Source organism: Ammospiza caudacuta, chromosome 15 (genome assembly GCF_027887145.1).
Source record: "Ammospiza caudacuta isolate bAmmCau1 chromosome 15, bAmmCau1.pri, whole genome shotgun sequence".
Lineage (NCBI taxonomy): Eukaryota > Metazoa > Chordata > Aves > Passeriformes > Passerellidae > Ammospiza > Ammospiza caudacuta.
This window is the reverse complement of record NC_080607.1, coordinates 18,772,537-18,798,895: the sequence shown is the minus strand read 5'-3', so window position 1 is coordinate 18,798,895 and position 26,359 is coordinate 18,772,537. Positions and strand designations below refer to the sequence as shown.

General features: G+C 50.5%; 1 protein-coding gene across 3 annotated transcripts; it reads right to left on the bottom strand.

The window, feature by feature from the left end:
- Nucleotides 1-1,638: 1,638 nt before the first annotated feature.
- On the bottom strand, nt 1,639-24,514 carry ADNP (activity dependent neuroprotector homeobox). 3 transcript variants are annotated; one of them, XM_058814793.1, is made up of 6 exons: nt 24,342-24,514; nt 14,422-14,575; nt 11,712-12,018; nt 8,158-8,270; nt 7,242-7,334; nt 1,639-5,707 (listed from the first exon to the last, which is right to left on the bottom strand). In XM_058814793.1, the coding sequence occupies exons 3-6, from the start codon at nt 12,001-12,003 to the stop codon at nt 2,582-2,584; spliced, it is 3,624 nt and encodes a 1,207-aa protein (XP_058670776.1). In that variant the 5' UTR covers nt 12,004-12,018; nt 14,422-14,575; nt 24,342-24,514; the 3' UTR covers nt 1,639-2,581. The 3 variants fall into 3 exon arrangements, with proteins under 3 accessions (XP_058670776.1, XP_058670775.1, XP_058670774.1); XM_058814792.1 differs by having other exon boundaries at nt 14,422-14,578; nt 24,342-24,506; XM_058814791.1 differs by lacking the exons at nt 14,422-14,575; nt 24,342-24,514 and adding an exon at nt 13,126-13,164.
- Nucleotides 24,515-26,359: the final 1,845 nt, after the last annotated feature.

The window sequence follows — 26,359 nt, the reverse complement described above, 5'->3', positions numbered from 1 at the left end:
CGAAGCCAGTGCAGGGCCGGGGGCAGCTGGAGCTGCTCCCTGCGAGCCCGGGATGGGCTGGGAAAGGCTGGGATCTGCCCCAGGACTGCAGAGGGGCTGGGAAAGGCTGGGATCTGCCCCAGGAGGGGCTGGGAAAGGCTGGGATCTGCCCCAGGAGGGGCTGGAAAGGCTGGGATCTGCCCCAGGAGGGGCTGGAAAGGCTGGGATCTGCCCCAGGACTGCAGAGGGGCTGGGAAAGGCTGGGATCTGCCCCAGGACTGCAGAGGGGCTGGGAAAGGCTGGGATCTGCCCCAGGAGGGGCTGGGAAAGGCTGGGATCTGCCCCAGGAGGGGCTGGAAAGGCTGGGATCTGCCCCAGGACTGCAGAGGGGCTGGGAAAGGCTGGGATCTGCCCCAGGAGGGGCTGGGAAAGGCTGGGATCTGCCCCAGGAGGAGTTGGGATCTGCCCCGGGACTGCAGGGGAGGCTGTGAAAGGCTGGGGATCTGACCCAGGAGGAGCTGGGATGTGCCCATGACTGCAGAGGGGCTGGGAAACACGGGGAACTTCCAGCCCATCCAGCTCATCCTAAATTACACACATTGGGTTAAGGTCCTTCCAGTTTTACTGAGCTATTTTCTTCCCCTTTCTGACTTCCTCAAAAGTGTGGTTAGCCTCAAATCTGGAGAGGAATCAGTGAACAGCCTCAAAGCCAGATTTGAAGAGTAACTGGTTTGAAATACTAGAAAGTTTATGCCAAGACTTTAAATAACCACCCTCCATCCTTCTTGATATCCTGGTAAGAAAATGGTTGCGTACAAGACCTTTAATTTAATCACTGTATAAAATAGTATTTCCTGGAATTTTCTGGCAAATGAAACACTATTAAAGAGTTCGTATTTCAGTCTTACATTTCACTGACTACACCCAGGACTTCAGAACACTGCAATCTGATTTTTAACTATAAAGTTTGCTAACACTAACATTACCTTAGCAGGTACTGAGACAAGTGTGATGCACATTGATAAAAGGATAAAAAGTTGTTTGCGTCATTGCTAAACAGATAAAGGCTGCTGCACTTCCCCACTGCACAGAGTTCTTATCTCATCACAGCAGCATCTCAGTGAATCCCCTCAGGTCCCTGCCCAGAGCCCACACTGCACGCCTGGCCTGGCCAAACCAAGCACAGCTTTGAACAAACTCCATTTCAGTTTTTCTGGTGTCCAGTTTACTTTACCTTCCAGGCTTGTGCTCCCCTTGTGAAGGGTCAGTATTCCAAAGCACTGCCCTCCTGGCCCCCAGGCCCAGAGCTCTGCACACTCAGGGGAGGATTTTCCAGGTGAAATCAGATCTCCATTCATTGAGGAATCCACAGATCTCCTTTCCCCAGGATGCAGAACAAGCAAACCAGTACAATGCTATTTATAACTGTGTTCTACAGCACTGAACAGGAACAACACATTTCAGCCCAAGTTACTCTGCATATTCTCAATAACCTTGAAGGAGATAAGTATTCAGTAAGTACTAAACAGAGAGGCCCCAGCAGGGCTGGGGAACACTTGGAAAAACAGAGGCAAAAAAGGAGGAATGAATATAGTGAGGTTGGATTTACCAACCAGGAATGGAGCACTTGCATGTAATAAAGCAAATATTTACATTAAGCACAATACAGCAATTTATTTAGATGCTTAAATGAAGAATACAAAGGGAAATAAAGATCACAAAATTATACATACTACAACAGTGTGTCATATATTAGATGGTATAAATGAATACAACACCTTGTTGGTGTTAACTAAAGATAAAACTAAATATCCAAATCCAGCACTTTGTCTCAGTGTGCTGCTTCAACACAATACACTTTTATACAGATCTAAAAGGTGTCAAAATTAGTAGCTGCAAACTTGTTTCTTGCATGTGATTTTTCTTTTTTAGCTTAAAAGATTTCAGAAAATGGCTCTGAAATATGTTTGTCATCAGTTGTCATGTCAAGGATATTCAGAACAAGAAAATTCTATAATACAACAGAGCCCAGATATATTTTTATGTTGCTGGCCTCTGGTTGGAGATTGTACAAGGTTATGTGCAAAAACTAAGTCTGTCAAAATTCATACTAGAGCAGTCTCAAGCTTTGCTAGGGAAACTAGATACAGCATTTATTACACAGCAGGGCAACACTAAAAAAGAGAAACAGATCTATGATGGATACACAAGAACAGTTCCATAAGCTTCACTTGAATAGGTCTAAAAGACTGTACAAATATACATTTCAACTATTCAGAATGATACATGAAAACTCCATTTGCCCAGAGTCTGCTATACAGGGCACCGGGTCGCTGGCACGGCGCTACCGGAGAGGGGCCCTTGGAAAGACACAACTCAACATGGACAAGGTGAAGGGAGGGCTGGAAATGCAGATAAAATAATCCTCTGCTTTTCTCTGTGTGCATTCTGGAGCCACCAGCGTATCCATTTTCACACGAAGTCACTGTGCTCGTGCCAGCAGGAGCCCCCAGCCCCTGGCCAGCAGATCTGTACACGAGCCCGGGCAGCAGGAGCAGCTGGCAGGGCAGCGGCGCCCGGGCAGTGCCAGGCCCAGGGCTGCTCACGCCTGCTGGCTGCTGAGCTCCACCCCGGGCAGGCTGCCGTGCATGGGCTCGGCCCCCACGGCCCCGAAGGCCTCGCCGTCCTCGCTGTCCATTGTGCTGCTCTGCCACTCCATCTGCTCGCTGGCCAGGCTCTCCTCCAGCTCGGAGGCGTTTTTCCATTGCGACTGGTCCTTGGACCAAAACCCTTCTACTTTTCCATAGGAACGATTCTTCCACTTTGACTGTTCTTCATCGCTTTCCGATCCACCCCCCTTGGCCTCCACAGCGGGTTTACTGCCCCCGGCATCTTCGCTTTGGGAAGATTCATCTGTCCACACTTCTGGTTTTACCTCCAATGCGTTATCTTCAAAATCCGAAACCTGCTGGGAGCCAGGCCCGCTTTCAGACTGGGAAGCTCCATCCTTCCACTCCACTGCATCTTCCTGCTCATCCTGATCACCTTCGCTATCTGAAACGTCACCCACCAGTTTTGTGGGCTCTTCAGCAGCAATTATCTCTTCGTATTTAGAGCTTTCCTCTTGTTTTTGCTCAGCCTTCTCTGGAGACTGTAGTGTGTTTTCCTCCAGGATTTCCTTGGCTAAGCTGTCCTGGGGGTCCTGCACTGTGCTGTCTGTCGAGGGTTTCCCACCCATGTCAGACACACGCTGGCCAAAGGGACTGCGGCTCTCGCTGTATTCCTCCTCTAGGTTTTCGTAGCTGTCTGAGGAACTGTCATTGTCTTTTTCTAAGTTGATTTTTTTATCAACAGTCTTACTGACATTGACCCTGGAATTCTTCTCGTCGTGGTTTTCAAACAGCCATTCAGCATCAAAATCCATCTCGTGTTTGACTTTGTTCAGCTCTTTCATGTTGAAGCCCAGCAGCACCCCAGGTTTGTACTTTTCACAATCCCTGACACATTTCTTCCTTTTGTTGCTGAAGTGAGACGCGATGTCAGATTTCCAGAGCCACAAACTGGCCGCAAGCTTCTCGATCTCTCTCCGAGTGGGGTAGGGCTGCTTATTGAAATATTTTGTAAGAAACGTTTTCCTGGCTTCGTACGAATCATCTTCGTGACCCTTGGGGTCCAGTGCTAGAACTACAGGTTCTTCAGGCTTCTCCTCAAAGGCAGAGGGGGAGTCATCGTCGTCCATCTTCCTCTTCTTCATCAGGGGGAACTCCATGTGCTCGTAGGCGCGTTTCAGCGGCGCGGCCGCGGGGGACTGGCCCAGCCGGGACGAGGTCCCTTTGTCCTGCCCATTCTGGGTCTTGCCCACGCCCCTGCAGTGCACCAGGTGCAGCGTTATGGTGGAGGCCGTCATGTTGCTCGTGTACACGCCCAGGCAGTGGATGCACTTGTAGGTCAGCTTCTTCTCCACGGGGTGAACCGTCTGAATCACCTGGTGCCTCTCCCGGAGGTGATGTGCCAGTGCGTCGGAGATGGGGCCTTTCAGGATCGAAAAGCACAGAGGACACAGAGTTTTCCCTACATCTTTTTTGTAGGGCACTGCTGCTTGCGGAGAACTTTTGACGGGTACGTCAGATTTCTCCTGGATTTTGGGCTGCGGTTTTGGGGGGACCGGGGGGGTGTTCTGAGCGTGGTAAGCTACGGATTCGGCAGGAGCATCCCGCAGGTTGTAGGTGGTGACAAGGAGGTGTATGTTCGTGTGGCTGCCCTGCTGCAATGTCAAATCAAAGGTGAGAGTGGAGTCAGTTTTAGGTCCCATCTCCTCGTCCACGTGCACCATGCGCATGTGGGCAGCCATCTTCTCCACGTCGTTGAAGGTGGAGCGGCAGTAGGGGCAGGAGAGCCCGTGGATCAGCATGTGATTGAGCAGCGTGTCCGTGGGCAGGTAGCGGTTACAGTAGAGACATTTGCTCGTGAAGTTGTGGATTTTCATGATGTAGTTGGCCACCGCAGGCACCTTCTCGGCCTTGTGCTCCTTCTCAAAGTGGACGCTGTACACGTTTTCGGGGAACAGCTCATTGCAGATTGTACAGATTTTCCACTTCTGCGTGGATGAGGTGTTGACAGCAGAAGGACCTGTAGCAGCCACGGGGGATTTGGAGCCAGACTGCCCCAGAGCTCTGGATGCCTGGGACTGCGACAGCGACGCCTGTTTGAGCTGTGCCGACGACAGTGAGGAGGAGTTGGCAGACTGCAGCGAGTACCTGGCTGAGGCCTGGGACCTCTGCTCCCCTCCCAGCGTGTAAGGCCTTCCATTGCCACTCGCTGAAAATTGTTTCATGCTTTGTGATTGTTGGGAAAGAGAAACAGCTGCATTGCCACTGAGGCTGAGCCTCCCCCCCGGCTGACCAACATAACTGGGGGGAACTGATTTAACCCCGTAATTGTTCTGCTGTAGGTGAACGTTTGACATCATATTGACTCCTGCAGAGTTTAACGTGGGCTTTGGTATAGTGAGTCTGTTCATCATCTGCTGCGACGAGAGCGAGCGGACGCTGCCAGCAGACAGGGCACCCATCCTCTGAGGGAGTCCCATAGGCTTTTTATCCTGGGGTTTGGGAGCTATTAGCATCAAAGGTTTGGATCTGGGAACCACTACGTTGGTGTGACCTATCATTGCCGTGACCTGGTACCCGATTCGTTCGTGGTCTTCGATCACGTGCTGGACTAAAGCTTCGTAGGATTTCGGCATGAAAAGGCATCGTTTGCAGTGGATACCCCCCTCCTCTCGGGCACTGGAGCTCAATGGAACCGCACCATTGAGGGACTTTTCGCCTCCCTTGGCTACGTAAGGAGCAGCAACGTGCTGAAAATGTTCCCTGTAAATGTGCTTTCGAACGATTTCGTAGAGCGGGTCACGGTAAGTGCACTTCTTACAGTAATAAACAGCTTGTTCCACACTGTCAGCCTGCTTGGGTTTAAGGCTCTCGTGTTTGTTTTTATCTTTGAAAGTGCTGATGCCTCCACTCGGTGTACTGGCATTGGGAGCATGGAATATTTTAATGTGCGTTTCCAAAGTCTTTTTGTCCGCGTTGAAGGTACAGTAGGGGCAGTTGAGCAGGATCCTGTTCTCAAAGTCTTCGCTGTGAACATTCCGGAAGTGGCTTTTGTAGGCTGAAAAGAACTTCGAGGAGAAGGGACATGCACTGCAGCAAAAGGGCTTTGTCCGATAGTCCTTGAACAGAGAACAGAGCACAGACTAAATATTCAACTGCACTTCTCAGCAAAATAACACCCATGGTATTCTCTACACAACCTTTCTGAACACACTCATGAGCCCCCTGCAACTGCCTCAAACCTTCGATTCACTTCTCTCCCATTTCTGGACTGCATCAGCCCCTAAAAAGCTGCTCACATGAACACACACATGATGTGTTGAGTGCCAAGGGGTCCCTCAGGGGTTTAGCCATGACCTCGGCAGGTGAGGCTGAGTCAGAAGTGTCTTTCCCTACTGGTCACAAAAAGCCTCCTCCCTGTAGCTGAGCTGCAAGAAAAGGTTTCTGTGAGCTCCTCTCTGGGGGAAAGCCAAGCAGGACTGTTTGAGGAAATGAGACTGTAACCAGATGAGATACTGCCCACCTGAATCTGCCAAACTTGAGAGATGTAATATGGATCTATAACTTCAGCTATTTCAGTGTCTTTATCCATTACACACTTCAATGGCACAGGTTCCTCCTGAGTGTCAGAACAAGTCCTGTGCACTGAGCTACACACACGTCACAGGTGAGGGAGCTGGAGAGCTGCACTGCAGAAGGAAGCCGGAATATCTGCTCTGGCCACCTGCTGAAGCCTCACACACCTGGTGGAAACTGGCTCCAACAAAAAAAACAAACAACCAAGAGCTGTCTCCTCTTATATTACAATTTTTATTCTGGGTTACCTAGAAAAAGGGACATCAGTGTATTTTATGCAAGACAGTACTAAATGGTAATTTTCAGAGTCACAGTAGGAATCCATGACAGGATGGGTCCCCTACTTTTCCTCTACTTGAGCTCTGAGGTGCTCACACAGGGATTCCTTTATAGAGAGGTTTCTGACCTCTCACTGCTGGGATGACTCTGTCCTGCAGCCCCAGCAGAGGATGCTGCAGCCCACATCACTTGCTTGAATCAACAGCATCATCTCCTCCCTCCAGTGCTGGCTCAACTCAAAATTCCTTTATTACTGGCTCAGAAACATCACAACAGCAGGACTTGCAGTGCCACTGAGCTGCTGAGCAGAACTAGAAATGCCCAAAGCAGATGTGGGACACAGCCTGTGGGACCCAGAGCTGCACTGACAGTGACCCTGCACTAAGCAGCAGCATCCAGGGAAACAGCTTTGGAAGGGATGGAAACCAGGAATAAAACATCTAAGGAAAGGTGAAAGACCCATTGCCAACTGTATAAAGTTGTTGATCCTTTGGCCAGAGGGCTGGTGAAATTGTGCTAGGCTTGGGAACAGGTGGGAATGGGCTCCGAAGGTGCAGCTGTTTGACTTGAGCAAGGACCCACCAGCTCTGCAGCACTGGCCACCCAGGATCCTGAGACACACACCAGGAACAACTTCACAAAAGTAAGAAAAAAAGCACATAGCTTTTTGCTGCCCCTTGAGCTGCCAACACCTGAAAATCAGTGAGGAAAACTGCAGGAAAAGCTCTTGGCATGTCTGGGAAATGCCCTTCAGCATGACCCACTCCAGCCTCAGTGTCAAGTGAAACTCTTACCAACCTGGTTTTTTGTAAGCGATGGGTCCCACAATCCCACATCCTCCCATGTAGTGTTTTTCAAATAAAAGTCATTAGGTTCAAACTGCTTAAAATCCTGGAGAAGGGAAGATGGGAAGAGAGGACAGAGAGTCAGAAGCAAGGCCCAAGGGCTCCCTTAAGCAATCCCTGAGCACCCCTGCACCCTCCCAGGTGCTGCTGGCCAAGGCAGAGAACATCACTCAGGGCAGGGGGGAGTTTGGAGAGCACCTCCTGGGAGGGGGAGAGCTCTGAATATTCTCCATATCACAAAACACCTGCAAAACATCTTCACCACTCATCCTCCTGACCAGCCTACACTGTAATTACAAACTCATCTCATTCCAAAAGCAATCCTGGAGAAAAGCATTCCCAAACTGATGTGTGGCTTTGGGGTTTTTTGGCTGCTTTTTCTGAGGGTGGTGGTGTGGTATTTATTTTGTTTGATTGGTTTTGTTTGGCTTTTAATTAATTTCACACAGGAAGCTTTTAAAGTTGGACACGGGTGATGTCCAAGACTCCTAATTCTTATTTTAAAAATTATCTTATGAAGCATTTCTTTGGCATTTCGCCGTTGGCATGAAGGCAGCCTGACCCAGGCACAGAGGTGATTCTGTAACTTCAGGACCTGCTGCAGCACAAACACTTCCTGAAAACCTCAGACCCATTTCTGCCCCAATATCCCACACCCATCCTGCTTCTTCCAGCATTCCTGGGTTTCAGTAGCCACTAATGTTTCTAGAAGTGTTTACAGGCACATTATATCTCAAGTTTCTAATTAACTCCTACTTTGTGTGGAACTTAAAACGAGTCTAAACAAAAATCACGGCATACACAAATATCTCCCTGTCCCCCTGACTCTGCAGCATTTTAGCTCTAACCCTTGGAGGTGCCATACTTACTTCTATATGTTCTTTACAATACTCCAAACCAATGTCACTAAGTATTTTTTTCACAGTTTTCCGGGCCTTTCTTAAACTGCCAAGGTTGTTGACAGGAAGCTGGAACATAGTTTCTATTGGAAAAGAAGAGCAAGAGAAAGGTTTAAGTCAAATGTGTTTTGTTTGATAATACTGCACTTTTCATTATCAGTAATTAACTGCCTTATTCCCCCACAGAACTGGTCCCAGAGCTGTGCCATTCCCTAACACACTGTTACATTCTCTGGCCTGTTCCTTGCTGAGGCTGCCCATGAGGCTGCACAGGGCAATGCTGAAAGGGCAGCACACTGATGGAACAGCTACTGCAGGAGCAATGGGCTGCCTCTGGAAATAACTTTCATTTCTTCAGAGTGTCTGTCTTTACCAGCCCTACACTGAAGTACTTCAGAACTCAATTCTCTCCTGTGCAATGTATCCCAACGGATCTGAAAACTGGCAAGCTGAGCTTCAAGGTTTGTGCCAGTCTTGCAAGAGATTTCAGTGTCTCTTCAGTGATAAAGATGCTTCTTCTATTCTGCTGTAGGTAGGGTAAGAAATTAATGCTGTTTCCTCCCTCCACTGTAGTCAGAGCTTTAACTGGCTGAAGCTGTTTAGCAAACACCCTCCTAGGAAGAGAGGACCTGAAAGCTTGGTCAGATCCCTCCAGAGAGAGAAACCACTGGGAAAAGTACAAGAGATGACCTAAACCTCTCTGTGTCCCTGGGAACTGTCAGCCTCCCTCCCATCAGTGCCCACAGTGCCACTGGGCCTGGCTGGGCTGCCCCGCTGAAAGGGAACCCAACTCATGAACTGCTCGTCTCCTATGCTCTATCCATCCTCATCTCTACTGGAAAAACAATGTCTAATACAACCTAGAGCAAGCCAGGTCCCTTTTAAAGACATGAAGAGTGATTTCAGTGCTTCAGAAATACCTCCAGTGACTGCATGATCCCATGTCTCAGAAAAAAAATCAGTGAAGCAGCTCAGTCAAGCATGGTCAGGATTTGAATTAATATTTTCAAGTGAATTTCAAATCCCAGGAGATAATCAGAAATGTTATTCCTAGTGATTAATATGAACTGCAGAAAGAGCAGTGCATGAACATAGTGCATGTTAAAGCTCCTGGCAATCTGGGCTGCCTTCTTTGAATCCCAAGTGTCTGCCTGAAGAGTGAAGCCCTGTGCTTGCAAAGAAAAGCATTTCTTGTCTCATGACACAGCCAGAGTCAGTGTAGAGCTTGTCTGTAGGCACTGATCACTTGTACACCTGAGTCAGGCACAAGTCTCAAAGTACTGCTTGGTATCTAACAGCTAATTTCAAAATTCCACTGAGCTTCTTCAGCAAAGGCATCAAATACTTTCTCTTAATCCTGTATCTGATACAGCTGAACAGGCCACAGGTACCACGATGTACAGAAACTCAAAGAAAACAAATTATTTCCAACTGCCTGAAAACAACATCTCTGGTCTATCTGCAGCATCTTCTTGCCTCTGCCCTTTGCCTGCCTCAGTCAAATTTTACAGACATGAAATTCCCTGGAACTACCTATCACCACCCACCATAGCAGAGGACACAGTTGGATCTTCACACCTGAAACCTGAACTTTTAAACTCCAGCTTTTTACATCAACCTTACTTGGCAAGTTCTGCTGGGCAGCTGAATCCAAGTCACCTCATTGTAACAAAACCCCTCATCCTTAGGCATACACAGTTAATTTTATTTAGGAAATGTCTGACTATTTAATCTTAGTGAGCGGAGAGTCAGATACAGTCTGATATTATTACAGGCTGTGACTACAACAAAAGCTTTTAGCATCTCCATCCATTTCTATTTACAGCAAGTAACTGCAGCTGTAATGTAAACATCACTCTGCTGGCACCTCCTTGGATGGGGACATAAAAGTAGTTGGGATTAAGCAGCCTCTCAAATCATCATCTAGGCATTAATGCTGCCTTGGAAATGAGGCATCCTTTATCTGGCCAAAAGCTGATGTTTAAGGGAAGACACCTGGAGCATCTCTGACCACATCAACCTACACTGAAGAGCTGGGTGGAATGAATAAATGACTGCTTAAAACCAACCCCAGCAACACCCTGACTTGAAATCTCCAGGTAGGATCCTCAGGTGCCTCAGAAGGCATATCCCAAAGCTCTCTCTTATGTCCAGCGTGTGTGTACACAAACTGGCTGCACCAGCCACAAGGGAATGGCAAAGGAAGCACAGGGACTGTGAGCAGTATCTGGAACCTTCCTTTGCTCTGTCTGTGCAGTTTCCAGCATAAAGGTCCTGTCCACAACTAGGTACTGACTCCTAGAACGATTCAGTAGCCAAATGCAAGCAGAAAAGACAAGCTATGAAAGAGCAGAAGATAACTAACTTAGAAGCACCACACTCTAAGTTCTCACTTCACATTTGCAACAGTGAATGTTTTCTTGACTGCATTCCTGTGCCAGTGCACAGAGCCCTCCCTCTGATCTCAGCCCCAGCACTGCACTTGGTTGATGTCTCAGCTTTGGTACAGAACAACCAAGCACAATGGCTTTCTACTGTCACAGGCTGCAGAGTAAAACAATGCTTTGCAGCCAGAAATAAGCCTTTTATCTCGTTCAGGCACCCACACCTGTACAAGCTGGCCAGGGCTCTTCAGGAGGCCACTGCAGCTACCCCTCCTGCACTAACGTAATTTCTTCATAGGATCACCATGGGATGGCCTGGGTGGGAAGGGACATTAAAGCCCATCCAGTTCCCCCCTGCCATGGGCAGGGACACCTTCCACTATCCCAGGTTGCTCCAAGCCCCATCCAACCCAGCCCTGGACACTTCCAGGCACGGAGCAGCCACAGCTTCCCTGGGATACCTCTGGCAGGGGCTCATAGGGAAGAATTTCTTCTTAATGTCTTCTAATTTCTTCATTTTATCTCTTGAGCTGAATGTTTCTTAAAAGCATTCCATGAAATTTACACTTCCATTCAATTTTCACTAAATAAGTGACCTCGGGATAAAACTGCAGATGTGATTTCAACCCTCTTTACATGATTAAAAAGAATGAAATATAGCATCAGTTTTAATTTCTCTTATGAGCACACAATGTTCACCCTTCCCTTCCTAATGTTCTCATTTATTCCTACTATGAAAACTGAGAAAACATGAACTTTTTGGTGATCTGTCTGACAACCAGAATTACCAACCACCCTGTTGAACAAAGCATTAGGTGTGAACAAGTGTGCAACACAGACATTTGTATTAGCAAGGTACAACCTCAGCCTGTTCTGTCCCATCGTGACTCAACTCAATCTTGTCTTTCTAAAATAATCAGCAGTGTAAGAGCTCTAGTTGATTAAAGCAGATTTTTAACCAATTTTGAACTAAACAATACTATTTGCTGTTATTTCTGTGCATGCTTATAAAACACAACTGCTCTTACTCTGTTTTCCCCTCTCCCCCTCATCATGCTCTGCTGCTTCACAAGGTCCAGCCTTTCCGAGCTCCTTCCCCCTCTCCTTTCTTGGCTGGTTCTTAGCCTCCTTGGTCCTTACCTCGCTCATTTTCCCATTTCTCCTCTTCCCTGTGCCAATTCATAGCGTCCACATTCTTTCGTCGTTCTCTCTCATCCTGTCTCCACCGCTTCTTGATATCTTTGTCCTTAACTTGCTCATTTTCTCTCCTCTTCTCATCATCCCTGTGCCATTTTATTGTTTCTGCATTTTTCTGCGGCTCCACGCTTCTTTTGAGATAGTCTTGTCGCCTCCTCCTCTTTTTTAACATATCCCTTTCCCTGGCACGAGCCTGCTTTTCTTTCTGGGAAAGAAAAGCTTTACGGGGCATCATGAGCTGCTGCTGTACCTGCAATAACATCGTATCCATGGAATGACGCACTCTGAACATGCACTCGGTCAGGCACAAGAGCTCGCCTGGAGCTCCACACTTCACACCCAGGCAATGCCCTGCTCAATGCCCTGCTCCTCCTCTTCCCTCCTGAGCCGGGGCTCGCTCCGAGCTGGGCCAGGCCAGGCCCCGGGTCAGCAGCCCCTCAGTGACCCCAGGAGCCCCGGCTGAGCAGTGGCAGTGGCATTTCTGTCCCCTCCCTGCAGCTCCTCCTCCCCCAGAGCCTCTGGCAGCCCCTTGGCTTTGCTGCTCCCGCTGCGCAACAGGCTGTGGGTGGACAGAGGTGTGAACTTGGGGACCTTCAAACCAGTCCCCTCTCTTCCTGGAGGGATGCATTTAATCCAATTTAAAGGTGCTAATTTTTCTTTCCAGACCTCCATCTCCACCCAGTTTGGGTGAGAATGGCTCTCTTGGCTGGGAGGAGGGAAGGGGGATTAGGAGACAAGCCACAATCTGAAAAATTGTGTAAACTTTGTTTCCTGGGGAAACCTGGCCAAAACATTTAACTGCAGTTAATGAAATAAGTCCTGACTCATCTACCCAGACTTCCTCCAAGTGTGTTATGTCTTGCTATTCACAGGAACAAAGGGAAAAAAATGAGACTATTTACTTGGAGTTTCTGCTGACAGCATTCCTGAGGGGTGGGGCTTCTTGGGGCTGGTGTTTTGAGGCTTGGGGCATTTTGTTTCTAGAGAGGTGTCAATGGAGACTACATTTAACAAACTGTATTTACTTTTGGTCATTTCTCTGTAGTCACCCAACACATTCACATTTTCATATGTAAAAGTGTTAGTACCTGCAATTTTGAAATTACGGAAGAATTTATATAATTATTAATAACCTTTAAATATTTTTCTGTACACACTGAGCAATGTTTCAGAAAAGGAAAACTGCAGTTGTAGGCCAGGTTTGAGTTCTTTGGTTGGGTTTTTGTTAAGTTTTGAAGAAAGATTTGCAGAGGTCTAATCAGAATGAAAACTGCAGAAATGACAAAATTACTAGATTACAATACTTAAGCAAAGCCTAAAACAAAATGAAACAAATGTACTTTTAAAATTTAGCTACCTTATGGAAAGCACTTGTTCCCAGCATGCAATACTCCATCTTTTTCCTACAGAAAAAGCAATGTTTCAAACCCTTATTCTACAAGCTGTTCCTTTCCCCTACAATACATCCCACCCCACACACTTTAACCCTCTACTCTGGTCTATTGCCTTTGTTAGGTCTGTATCATGATCCCATGGCTTTCATTCCAATAATTCAACCCCAAATTTATTAATATCCATAATAATGCTAAAAGGGAAGGGCTGCAGCAGAGTCAAACACCATAATAAAAAAATTTCATGCAGTGTGGTAACACACTAGTACATAAAATTCAGATTATGCTAAAAATGACTTCATTAAAAGGGTGGGTAGCTCTCTACCAGACAGCCTGGGTTTGGGTATTAAATATTTCTCAGTAACAGTTGGCATTAAAATCAAAAAGCAACGGGAGCCCAGGATCACACCCTCAGTGCCACCCAGCCACTGCAAATCTGTACCACAGTTTCAGTTCTCTGTGGGCTGGGTGCCAGGACATTACTGCTGTTTACCAGAGCAAACTTAACTCATTATCTTTGTAAATGTACATTATCATTACAATTTTATCAGTAACCTGGTTCAATTTCAATAACAATAACATGAAGCACATCATGCAAATGATTTTCCCTCCCCCACCCAAGGCAAGTAGCAACATTTCAATCTGTCATTGTTGTATTTTCTTTCATTTGTTTCTGCTGCTGGGAGCTTTTCCCCCTTTGGTTTTATCTTTTCACAGGATTCTCCCCTCCCCTCCCTTTCTACAGCCCACTTTGACTGATCAGTTTATAGACAAATGATAGAAAATGCCTTAATAAAAAGCATTTCAGCTGAATTTCCAAAATTAAACATTTCACTTGAGATTCAAATACGTAATGTCATATTCCAAGGAATAACTTAAAGGGACATCCAACTTAAATTGCAGATCTTTGAACTTTCCTATCCCAAGTCAGAGTGTTTCCCCCAGTTTGTTTAGCATTCCAGAATCATCTCTCTTGCAGACTAAACTAGCTTTCACTTTCACCTCTGATGGTTTTAAACCGGCAGAAGAGTGAGAATTTTAAACCAGGAAACCAATTAATCTGCAGTGAAGCTGCCAGAGTTATTGATCCCAAAGCCCCCAACCTCTCGATTTTTCTAGAATCCAAGTTGGTGTTCCTTTAAGTTCAAAATGTCCAAACCTCAGAAGCAAACAGTCAAAACGATCCTTTTTTAGCCCATACTTTGGCAAAGGAAAACCTTTACTCCTCCCCATCTCTGCAGTACTTCTGATGAAGCATTTACCTCCGAAATGAATGGTGCTTGGGCGTCTCAGACTCATTGGACAAGCTTCAAGCACAAGCCTCCAAAGCCAATTCTCCTTGCAGAACGCCCCCTCGGGGCTCTGTTACACCCCCTGGGGGAGCCCAAGGCCCGGGCACAGAGGAAGGCTCATATCCTGCTGGACAAAACAGAGAGCAGAGACAAGAGATAAGGGGTGTGATAAGGGCAGTGTCACACTGACAGGTACAAACCGCAGCCGTGCCTGTGCTGGGGCTGCAGGGCAGCTGTGCTGCAGCAGGTCTGAGCACGCCTGTGCTCCAGGTTTGTGCCGACTGTGCTGGGGGACTCTGCAGTGCTCAGTTTTCAGCTCAGGTACCCAGGGCACAAACCCAGCAGGGCAGAGGCTGGGAACGCTCCTCCTCACACTCCGTTTCCCTCTGCAGTGCTGTGCCTCAGCCCCACGAGCACCTGAGGCATCAGCAGCACAGCACAGCTGCGCCTGCCACCATCATCCGACACTGCCGCCATCCTCGGGCACTGCCATCATCGTCCGACACTGCCACCATCGTCCGACACTGCCACATCTCCACCCGACACTGCCGCCATCCTCGGGCACTGCCATCATCGTCCGACACTGCCACCATCTCCATCCGACACTGCCACATCTCCACCCGACACTGCCGCCATCCTCGGGCACTGCCATCATCGTCCGACACTGCCATCATCGTCCGACACTGCCGCCATCCTCGGGCACTGCCACCACTCTAGGACGCTCCCTGGGAGGTTCCCTACAAACACGTCCCACCTTACATGACAATGGGACATCCAACAGGTGACACGGCCTCCAGCCACAGCCCCAGGACACACATTCCTCTGGTAAGCACCCAGATTAAAACTGGCAGAGGATGGGCAGTTTGGGAAATGGCATGTAAATGATCACACTTTGTGGGAAGACTGATCCCTCTTCAACTGACATCAGCCACGGACAGAAAGTCAGTCTTGCACATAGTGGAAACACAACAGGTACCGTTAGAGCCATAAAATCTGAAACTACCAAATCTAAAGTTTATAAAAGCAAAACTTGTCGAGTCATTAATAATTACTCTGCCAGGGAGTAAGGCAATATAAATTGTCAGATTTTAATCTCTTGATTACTCAGACAGAACAGCCTCAAGTACAGAGTGCTTTTCTTTGGCAAGTACACTTCCAAGACAAGACACTACAACATTTTAAGAAATTAAAAAAGACAACATTTTTAAAATACTTCACATGGCAGCAAACCTGAATACTGGAATATTGCACGTGCTTTATTTAACAAGAGCATCACCCATACCCTCAGCCACACAAAGATGGGTTATTTTGTTTCACAGTGGATCATGTTCTGAACAGAAGGCAGACTTTGTGTCCCTGTGTGTCCAGCAAGTCCAAATGAGCTCTCTCCCAGCGAGTCCTCCCTGCAGCAAACACACTTCTGGGTGAGGACCCATCAGCCTGGAGAGCAGATCAGAGGCAATTACTGCATCAGGCTGATGATACTGAGCTCAGGGAAGTACTTCATCCCATGCTGGGTCTCCCAGACACTGAGGATCATTTCCCTGTGCTGTGCTGCTGACAAGGATCCCCGAGCATCTGGCATGCTTCTTATGTTATGTCATCCAAATGTCTTTGATTTTAGCCACTATTTTGCCAGTATTTCAAGCTGAAGAAGTTACTGGTTTCTACCTAACAGCCCAAGACAGAATCTTACATCAGAGCTGGCAACAGCTCCGTCTTCCAGGGCAAGATGAAATAACACTTGGTTTCTTGATACTGTGTGTTTTATTTCCCTACTCCATCTGCTTTTGAAACAAGGTAACTTACAACAATTTGCCCAGCAAACTGCCTTTCATAGCCTGCTCTAAAAGCCAGCCATGAAGCAGATTTGCAGAGAAAGCTGGTAGTGCAACACTGAGTGAAATCTCTTAAAATACAGTGAAAATATGCAAGAAAATGAACCTGTGGTTCCCACAGCAACAGAGAAGCTGCCTCTCCGTGTATGCAGGTTAAATGATGCTCTGTGGTATGATGGTGTGGAATATTCTATATTCACATGAGGACAGTGATGACCTGTCCCCGAGACCTGACAATTCCACGACAGCTGAGCAAGGACCAGTGATAGATGGGAAGCACAAGGGTTATCTCAGGGAAGAGTGAGCAACTGGAATAGAAGTATCAGAAAAAAGGAATAGGAGTATCAGAGAGAAGAGAGAATTTGGGAGAACAGAAACTACTGAGAGCCCTCCTGAAAGTAAGAGTTGCAATTAACTCTCTCTGCTCCCTGTACAGAGAGAGTGATTGAAGAGCCTCTTCCAACACACCTCTCACTGGCTGACACTGACATTTTCACTTTCTTCCCCGGGACTCTTCCCTTCCCTCCTTGAAGCATTTCTGGCCTGGTTTAGTGAGGGCTGTGCACCCGCACTCCTGTGAGGGCAATGAGATTTGTTCAGCAGCACATCTGACGTGCCAGACAAGGAGGGCTCCTTTGCAATGCGCTGGAACCCCGAGGAGGCTGTTTGGTAACAGCAGTGACACTTCCAGCTGAGAGCCCTCCTCAGCCCAGGGGCCACCTGCAGCAGGGAGCTCTGCCCAGAGCAGGGAGGGCTCCAGGGCTCACAGCTCAGCTCCAGCAGGGATTTGGGGTGCAGAGCCAGCACCCCCTGCTCTGAGTGAGCCCCAGCTCTCCTGCTCGGGTGTGTACCCAAAACAGGGCTGGGCACACGAAACGGGAATCAACACAAATTTTAAGTGACACCCTCTGGAATGCCCAGCTCTAAAGCTGAGGATATCACCCTGATGGAAAGCCCCAGCTACAAGCTGCTACCTGGACAAAGCACTGTAAGACCTGACACACTCCAGCTCTCCCTCACAGGCACACAGGCAGTTTGTTAACAGCCCCTCTGTCAAAAAGCCAAGGATTTAAAAATACTAAAATCCACTTCAGAGACTAGATCAGCAACTTCCAAAACCAGTTTCAAGTTGTGTGTCAAAACATAAGGACCATTTCACACCACTTTTTAGGGCATCCTACACAAACACAGCCTCAGGAGAGAAGTCCATCTAAAATGTGGCACTAAAGAAAACCCCACCTTATCCTGGGGAGGAAATTCTGAGACTAAAAACGTTTAACATCCTGTTTCAGTGGTTACAGGCAATTTTCAGCAAAGGTTTATGAAACTCTGGTTTATACCTTTTTGTTTGGGCTTGCTGCCTAGCCTCAGCTTGACTCTTGCATTAAGAACTCCCAACTTCCCATCCAAGTAAGAGCTATGGAAGGCAGTTGTAGTGAAAGGAATCAGTAAGGCTGGCATGCCTCAGTCTCCATTCATTCTTTATTTAAAGGCTATAAAACCACCTTTTGCAGTTCTGCAGACAGGGATCTCCTAAGTCATTCACACACTTCTCATTCTTGCTCAATTTCTGGAATTTTCCACTGGAGCCCGAAGCTCCATCTGGTGGGTGTGGACACTCACTGCAAAACTGAGCAGGAATTAACTGTTTCCTCATCAACTTCGCTTCAGCAGGAGGAGTCCTGGGCACTGTGGCATCTCTGTGCCCCCATCTGAAATACAAAATGGTCATATTTTGATTGCTCTGGGAACCACAACTCCTTATTTCTGTTCTGATGAACAATCTGCTTCCCCAGGCTCTGCTGGGAACAACTGGTGCATTTTCTGATTTTGATGATGTAGGCTGAGGTATGTTAAAGAATGCTGGTAGCTGTAGTTGAATGTTTTCTGAGGGATCTTTTCAACACACGTGATAAAGGCCACATCAACTCTTGCAACCTCTGTTGCATTCTGAAAAGCACTTTGAAATCATGTTCATTCTCTAGGGCACAAGAAATCCTGAATTAGAGACACAGCTCCAGAATTACGCTTGCACACCTCCTGCCATCTTAGAGTATCTTCTGTGACTGTTCAAGACCTCCACAGATAAATGTTTATATGCACACAACATGGGCAGCTAAATCAATATTCAATACACATTCTCTGTGTGAGAGTCGGGCTTGTTCAGGGCTATTTCTAAAAGATTTTGGTGTGAAATGCAATAAAGCCTGCACATCTTGCAGAAATTTGAAATCCAGCCTGGAGATCATTGAAGCACAAAGGATATTATTTGCTTACACCATGATATCCACACCTCAGTGATCAGGAAAAACGGCTACATGAGTATGCTCTACAATTCCAAAATAATCCTCATCTAGATTGTAGCTAAGCATGAGCAATCCCAGAATAAAAATAATTTTGGAAACAGAAGCATGATTAATGAATGAGCAGTTACCATTTAAATTAAATCAAGAATCACCTTTAAATTTTCAATCCAAAGCTCACAAAAACATTTGTGTAATTAAACAAAGCAGCACAGTAGTTGCTGTAAAACGTTCAAGAACAAAGCAAATAATCAATATACACGTAATTTATGATTGGATTACACTGACTGGGAAACTGCAGCCAGATCAGACTGCAAGTGAAAATGGTCCCCTGCCCTCTGTGTCATGTTTCCTGACATCAGCACTGTGTCAACAGCCAGAGCAGAGCCCTGATACAGCCAGAGGAGTGGTTTGGGGCAGCGCAGCTCCTTCCCTCACCCAAACAGCGGTGCTGGGCTCCAGCCAAGCCCCGGGGCAGCAGGAAGCAGCTCCAGCCCTGCCCTGGCAGCTCCCACACACACAGACACAGACATACACGGACACAGGCACAGATACACACACACAATCACACACAGGCACTCAGGCATGCACACCCAGAGCACAGAGCAGCCCTGCTGTGCCCTCAGCAGCCACGGGCACATAGAAGAGCACAGCAATACTTTGCCCAGCCCATCCAAAGCCCCGCCAATGCACGCTGTCTCAGACAGCAGATCCAGCAGATACTGGAGGGATCTCGCCAACTGGCTGCATCTGAGTTTTCCAAGGGTAAAAATAGGCACCGAAGGAGGCTGGTGCTGCTTGTTTTCCCTTGCCTTACACTTCACACACGCGAGGCACCAACGCTGCCATTACAACGGGAAAGGCTGTAAACAAGAGCTCCAGCTCAGTCTTACACTGCACATTTCTTACCTCTCCCCTCCTGCCTAAGCACAGCTCCCAAGGCTCCAGTCCCTGCCTACATTCCAGCATTGGGCCACCTCAGCTACTGCTGTCCTCCATCTGCCTCAGGAACCTTCGACAGGCAAAGGGCTTCACAGCAACAGCAGCAGCAATGGGAAACAAAACAAAAAAGAAGATCACGAACTTGAATTTGACTATTTCGGTGAAAAAGCATTTTAAGACCACTATCGTGCCCACTTAGACTTCCAGACCATTTTGTCCCCTGACTGCTGCTGCTATGAAGCTGCATCACCAACAGCTTCCTTGGCCCAGCTGCAGCACAAGCGGTGAGATCCAGAGTCCCATCAGGAATCACTGCACACAGAGAGAACAGGGTGAAAGAAAGCATTGGCTGAGACCTGAGAGAGGAGCTGGGGCAGGGAAGGAACAGCCAAAAGTGAAGGCAGGCTTGAGAGCAGGCCCTGTCCTCCACCTGCAGCACTGGAGGAGTGGGAGTGCTCCCTCAGGGAACAGCTGCTCACACAGTTGCTTTATTTCTGTTTATGGTTGAGTGTTTTAGATACAACTTGAGAAGCAGACATTAAATGAAAGATTTTTGCCAAGTGATCTGCATACATCTGTAGGTGTGATGCGTCCACAAGGTCAACTACACAGGCCTTGGACTCCACAGCCGCTCTCAGTTTTCATCTAAATAATCTCTAATGCCACCTTAAAAAAACCCACCAAAACAAAACCCAGTAAGGATATAAATGGCGGTAACTGAAAGTGAGTCACTGCAGAAAAAATGGTATTTACTCCATTCTTACTCCAAACCATCAACCCTCATTCACATTCAAGAGCACTACAGAGACATCAGAGACACTAAATACAAGCTCCAGTTTGCCTTCTGACACCAGAGCTGCAGTGAAGCTCTAACAATGCAGTTCTTGCCTGGAGGCACATGGCCCTCAGGTAGATAAACAGGAGTTCCACCCTCTGGAAAGCCTTTACTCAAATCTGGAACACCCATCTGATTTTCAAACCAGACTTCAGTTCCTCCTGAAAGCTCCAAAGGAACAGGCCAATGTGGCCATCCTGCCTAGGCAGCAAGGGCATTCTTCCCAAATGTGTCAGGTGAGGCAAAGTAAACCTCCCACATATACTGAAGGTATAGGATTTCTTTTTAGTAAAACTAAATTAACATCAACAAGGGCTCTTTTTTTCCAATGCAGAGACTCAGAGCAGCACCTTTCATGGTCATCTCCATCTCTTACACTATCAAGAAACATCACTAGCAACAGATTTATTTCTATGAGCAGAACTATCTCCCCATTAGAAATTATCCTGTTACAATTATGTTCATAGGAACCATACCCTATATATATATACATATGTCTGTGTGCAAATCTGGGCACAGAGCAGCTCTTGACTCAAAATAACAAAAAAAATCGTGAGATGCTCGTTTAGATACAGGCCAGCATAGTCAGCTGCTGCCTTTTCAAACAAGAATGGTGTGTGCATCTTAAAGAAAATAATCCCACTACAAGTAGCATTACTAATATACAAACTCAGCTGCACTAATGACTTTTAAAAATTTGTCAATTTTGCCCGTGCAGGTAGAGCAGCTCCAATGGCACCTGTGAAACAACACAGTGAGCAGCTGCAGCCCCAGAGCTGTTCCCTGCCTCTCCTGGCACCTCTCCTACAGACTTTTAACTAGTCCTCCTCAGATCTGATATTGCTTTGTTCATTCCCAATGGAATTTTGTCTCCCTTAAACACCTCAAGTAGCGGAGCAAAGATAACTTCCCCTTTCTGAAAATAAAACCCCACAAAAACCACCCCAACACATTTCCTATGAAGCTGCTAAATGTTACTTGCAGCTACCTCAAACATATTAACCTAGGAGCACCATCTTTGCTTCCACAAAATCACTTGTTTCAATTTCTTTCTTTGCATCAATCAAATCAGCTGCCATCTTAATAACAAGCTATAAAATACACATTTGGACCATATCACTAATGACTACTGATAAGATTCTGATACATTTCCGTATTCCAGAATTCTACTGTAAACTTCAGTGTTTGCTTTCAGTATTTATGTTATTGCAGCGTGGCAAAGCTGAGCTGGGAATAATCAGCCGTTATTCACCCTGCAGTGTGTGAGCAGCCCCAGAACAGTGTCCTGCCTTTCCCTCCAGCTCACAGTGCTCAGAACAGCACAGGGACTGGGGCAGCACCAACAAGTGAGAGCTCACACTTAACCCACACGCTGTGGCACTAACAGGGACCACTGTGCCAGCGGCAGGGAGCACTTCTGGCCACTGGCAACCTCTGCCCTGCACACAGAAAATCCATCACGTTCCTGCTCTCAGCCTGAGGAGCACACACATCTTCCTGGTGTGCAGCTGATGCTGAATGCTGCAGGGCATGAACTTTCCAAAACAGTCAGGAAGTTCCTCTTCAGTCTTCCTCTCCTGTGAAGACTTCTCATTGCCAACTGTGGCACTGGGTCTGTCTCACCTGCAGGCAAAGGAGTCACCTTTCACCTTCCCCTGCACAGCCAGCAGCAGCTACCTCCCTCAGCCTAACACAGCGCACTGCAGGCTCTTCATGACAACACACCCTGACACAGAAATAGTGGTAACATAAAGAGATGCCTTCTACAAACCTGTCTGAAGGACCAGCGCTTCTATTCAAAACAAAAAAAAATTACTTTCAGTAATGGGGCACTAAAATGGTATCAGTTTTCAATGATCTCAGAGATGTCCCCTGGGAGCATCTCATGTCTGCTGGATACCAAAAAGTCACTCTTGAATGCTAGCTAAGAAATAATGCTAAGTTGAGCAAAGGGCATCTAACTACCAAAAACAGTGCAAAACCATCTAGCTTAGTATCAGTTTTGGAGAACAAGTTATTTGTTGTGTGTCAAAAAGGACATCTCTAGTTAGACTGAAGATGGAAATATATGCTGTAAAAATCTTCAGAAAAGGTAACCATTATGTTACAACTCATCAGCATCTGGTGTAATTCTCTTAACAATTCTCCTCTGTTGTCTCCTTTAAGATTTCAGCACATACCATGGTAATGTTCATCTACTGATATCAAATTACTGCTCAACATCTGCAACTGCACATCTGCAAAGGAACCAAGCTTTGGTTTGGTTCGTTATTAAAAGCAGGAAAAAAAAAGCCTTTCTGTTTCTTAAGCAAACTGATCCATCTTTCTCACCTAGAAGGATGACAACTTGTGATTATGAGTTTGCAGAGTCCTGAAGTGAAAGTTTTCCAAGTAGGAGACCCTGCAGGAGGGAGCACTGCTGAGGCACACAAGGCTGAGCTGCACAGCAGCCAGCTAAGGTCGGTCCATGCTACCCTGACAGGTGGGGTAGCATGGACCTCACACCTCCAAGAAGATATAGAAAATAGCAGCAAAAATAAATAGAAACACAGCTAGGGAAATAAACCCCTCAACTCAAGAAAAAGGGGGCTTTCTCTACAAGGAACACAAACCTCTCTGACCTACCAAACGGCCTAAATACACCCAACAACCATCAACACCTGGCAGCGCCCAGTTCGGGGGCTCTGCCTGCGGTCCCAGACAAAGCCCCTCGAGGCTCGCCCCACAGCGGGGACTGCAGCCCCGTGCCCAGAGTGGGGCCAGCCAGCCGGGCGGTGACAGGAGCCCAGAGCCCGGGCCGGGCGGTGACAGGGGCCCAGAACGCGGGCCGGGCGGTGACAGGGGCCCAGAGCCCGGGCCGGGCGGTGACAGGGGCCCAGAACGCGGGCCGGGCGGTGACAGGGGCCCAGAACGCGGGCCGGGCGGTGACAGGAGCCCAGAGCCCGGGCCGGGCGGTGACAGGGGCCCAGAACGCGGGCCGGGCGGTGACAGGAGCCCAGAGCCCGGGCCGGGCGGTGACAGGAGCCCAGAACCCGGGCCGGGCGGTGACAGGGGCCCAGAACGCGGGCCGGGCGGTGACAGGAGCCCAGAGCCCGGGCCGGGCGGTGACAGGAGCCCAGAGCCCGGGCCGGGCGGTGACAGGGGCCCAGAGCCCGGGCCGAGCCGCCCGGTGCCCGCTCCGTCCCCCGCCCCCCGCCGCAGCGGTGCCCGGCGCGCAGGGCGCCCCCTGCCGGCTGCCGCCGCGCAGCGCCCCGGCCGGGCTGCGGCGGATTCGGGGGGGCCGGGGGTGTCACGCCCGCGGCCGCTGCCCGGAGGCACCGGGGGTGCGCCGAGCCCCCGGCACCGCGCACACACTGCCGCTTGTCCGGGAACCCCCGCCCGGGCTGCAGCCGCCGCGGGAAGGGGTGCGTGGCACGGGGGTAGTATCTGTCCGGTGCGGCTGCCAGGCTCCGGGTTTGGTGTCTCCCGCCTTTGTCTCAGCACCGGGCGTCGGTAACTGCAGCCCGGGGCAGGGATGGGTGAGGCGACGGCGCCGCATCCCGCGGCTGCGGCTCGGGATGGCAGCGGCGGATCCCGCCTTTTCCCGCGGGCAGGGACCCCTCGGCTGCTCCCATTCTTCGCGTCCCCGGGGCCGCTCCAGCACCAACTCCGCCGGCGGGGCCCAGCGCAGCTGCACACCGGGATGCCGGACGCGGCCGGCAGCAAGCGGTCCCGCTCCCTCGGGCTGCCGGGACACGTCCGTGTGGGGAAGGGAGGCGGCCGGGGCCGGCGGCGGGGAGGGAGCAGCGCCGCGGTCCCTGCAGTCGCCGGGGCTCCTCAACATGTGTGCGGGCGGGGAGGGGCCGCTGCCAGCTCCGCACGCCCGGTGCGGCGGGCAGGGCGGCGGGCACGGCGCGGGATGCCCGGGGGAGGGAGGGGCGGTCGGGCGCTGTCCCCGCCCGGGTCGCACCGCGGACCCGCGCTCGCACCTACCTGACCGGGCTCTCCTCGCAGCGAGGGCGGGCTGGGGCGGGGGGGGGCCGCCGGACCCTCCCCGGCGCCGCCCGGTCCCGGGGCGGGCGGGCGGAGCGGAGCCGCCGGCGGCGCGGGGGAGACAAAGGGGGAAATGACGGGGAGGGGGTGCAGTGTGCGGGGCGGGCGGTGCGGAGCGGCCCCGGGGGCGGGGGCGGCGGTCACTGGGCCGGGTGCCCGGGGCGGGGGCGCGGGCGGGGGCAGCGCCCGGGCCCCTCAGACAATACAGCCGGGTCCCGCTGCCCAGAGCCTGCCCGGGCCAAGATGGCGGCCGAGAAAGAGCGGAAGTGACGCCAGACCCTCATTAGCATACGGGACTCATTGTCCGGCGGGAGGGGAGGGGGCCGCGCCCCGGGGGGGCGGGGGAGCCCCGGGGGTCCCCGCGGGACCGGCCCCGCCGCGCCCGCGGCACCGGGCGGTGACACGGCCCCGCCGCGGGGGGGCCCCCGCGGGGCGCACCGGGGCGGCCGCGGCCATGGCGGCGGCGGCGGCGGCGGGATCTACCCCGGCCCCGCTAGGAGGCGCCGCGCCCTGCGGCTGGGTCCGGCGCGGGGATCCCTCCGCCGCGCCCCCGGCCGGGACTACATCCCGTCCCGAGGGGCCGCCGCCGCCGGGGCGGGGGCGCGAGCGGGGCGGGGCACGTGACCGCGGGGGGCGCGCACGTGACCGCGGGGCGGCCCCGGGAGCGCGCGCGGGCCTCGTGCGGCGGCGGCGGCGCCTCAGGGCAGCGGCCGGGCCGGGTCCGGGCCGCCCCCGCGGGCCCCGGGGCGCTCCCGCCCCGCCCCGCTCCGCCCCGCCCGCTCCGCTCCGCTCCGCTCTGCCAGCCCGGCCCACGGGCCTTCCAGCCGGCCTCGAGGCCGCCCGGGCCTCCGTCGGAGGTCGCGAGGATGCTGAAGGGCCTGGAGCATCTCCGTGCTCAGGAGGGGCTGAGGGCGCTGGGGCTGCTCGGGCTGGAGAGGAGCCCTCAGCCTTGGCTGTCCGTGTCTGTCCCGGTGCGCAGGGGGTCACGGCAGGCCCAGACTCTTCTCCCGACCCAGCGATGGCGCCAGAGCCACGGGCAGGGACTGAGCCCAGCAATTCCCCTGCACAGGAGGCAGAGCTGCTGCCCTGGGCAGTGCCAGCCCTCAGCGGAGCCCAGAGAAGCTCTGGGGTCTCATTCCAGAACAGTCTGGACACGGTCCTGTGCCATGTGCTCTGGGCTGGCGCTCCTGGAGCAGGGAGGTGGCACCGGCTGAGCCATCGAGTCCTTCCTAGCCAGACTGGCTCTGGCTCTGGCTTGTGCCCAGCGCAGCCTGGCCGGGGCTGGGGCGCCCAGGGAGGGGAGGAGGCGTCGAGTGAGGCAATGGCCATGTGGGAGCCTCGCTGGGACACCCTGCCCAGCCCGCCACGGGCTGGGACAGTGGCAGTGATCGGGGAATTCTGTGAGGCCGCACAGGAGCTGTGTGATTTGTGCACTGCCATGTCTGAAATCCAAATTGGTCACAGAAGCACAGAATGTGCTGAGCTGGAAGGTGCCCGCCAAGACCATCGAGTCCAGCTCCTGGCCGTGCACAGGAATCTCCGTGTGCCTTCCCATTTTGGGTTAACACTCTGAGAACAGCGCCCAAAGGCGGGGCTGTGATCTTTCTGGTGAGCCCTGTACACATGTGCTCACACACCTGTGCACAGCCACTGGACATCCCATTTTGCAGCAGGAACATTGGATCAGGACAAGACCCCACGTGCAGTTCTTCCTTGTGGATCATGACACTGCTCAAGACCCCCTCAACAAACGAGGATGAATTCTAAAAAGCCCTCTAGGAGTGGCAGGGATGGATGGCTTTTGTTGTTTCAGAAAGACACAAGCACTTGGAGGAGGAAGTAAAGTGTAATTCCCTCCATCCTCAGTGTTCACACCCTTTCTGGTTCAGTGACATGTTGGAACTCAGCTTCACAGTGCTAGAAAGGAAATTTGATTCCTTGCCTGAAGTATAGAAGCA

Coding starts and splice junctions, on each gene's coding strand:
- ADNP (XM_058814791.1), bottom strand. CDS start 13,164: ATGGAGTATTGCATGCTGGGAACAAGTGCTTTCCATAAG. Junction 8,271..11,711: donor GAAATGGGAAAATGAGCGAG/GTAAGGACCAAG, acceptor CTTTTCCAATAG/AAACTATGTTCCAGCTTCCT. Junction 5,708..7,241: donor CATCGCTTACAAAAAACCAG/GTTGGTAAGAGT, acceptor TCTCTGTTCAAG/GACTATCGGACAAAGCCCTT.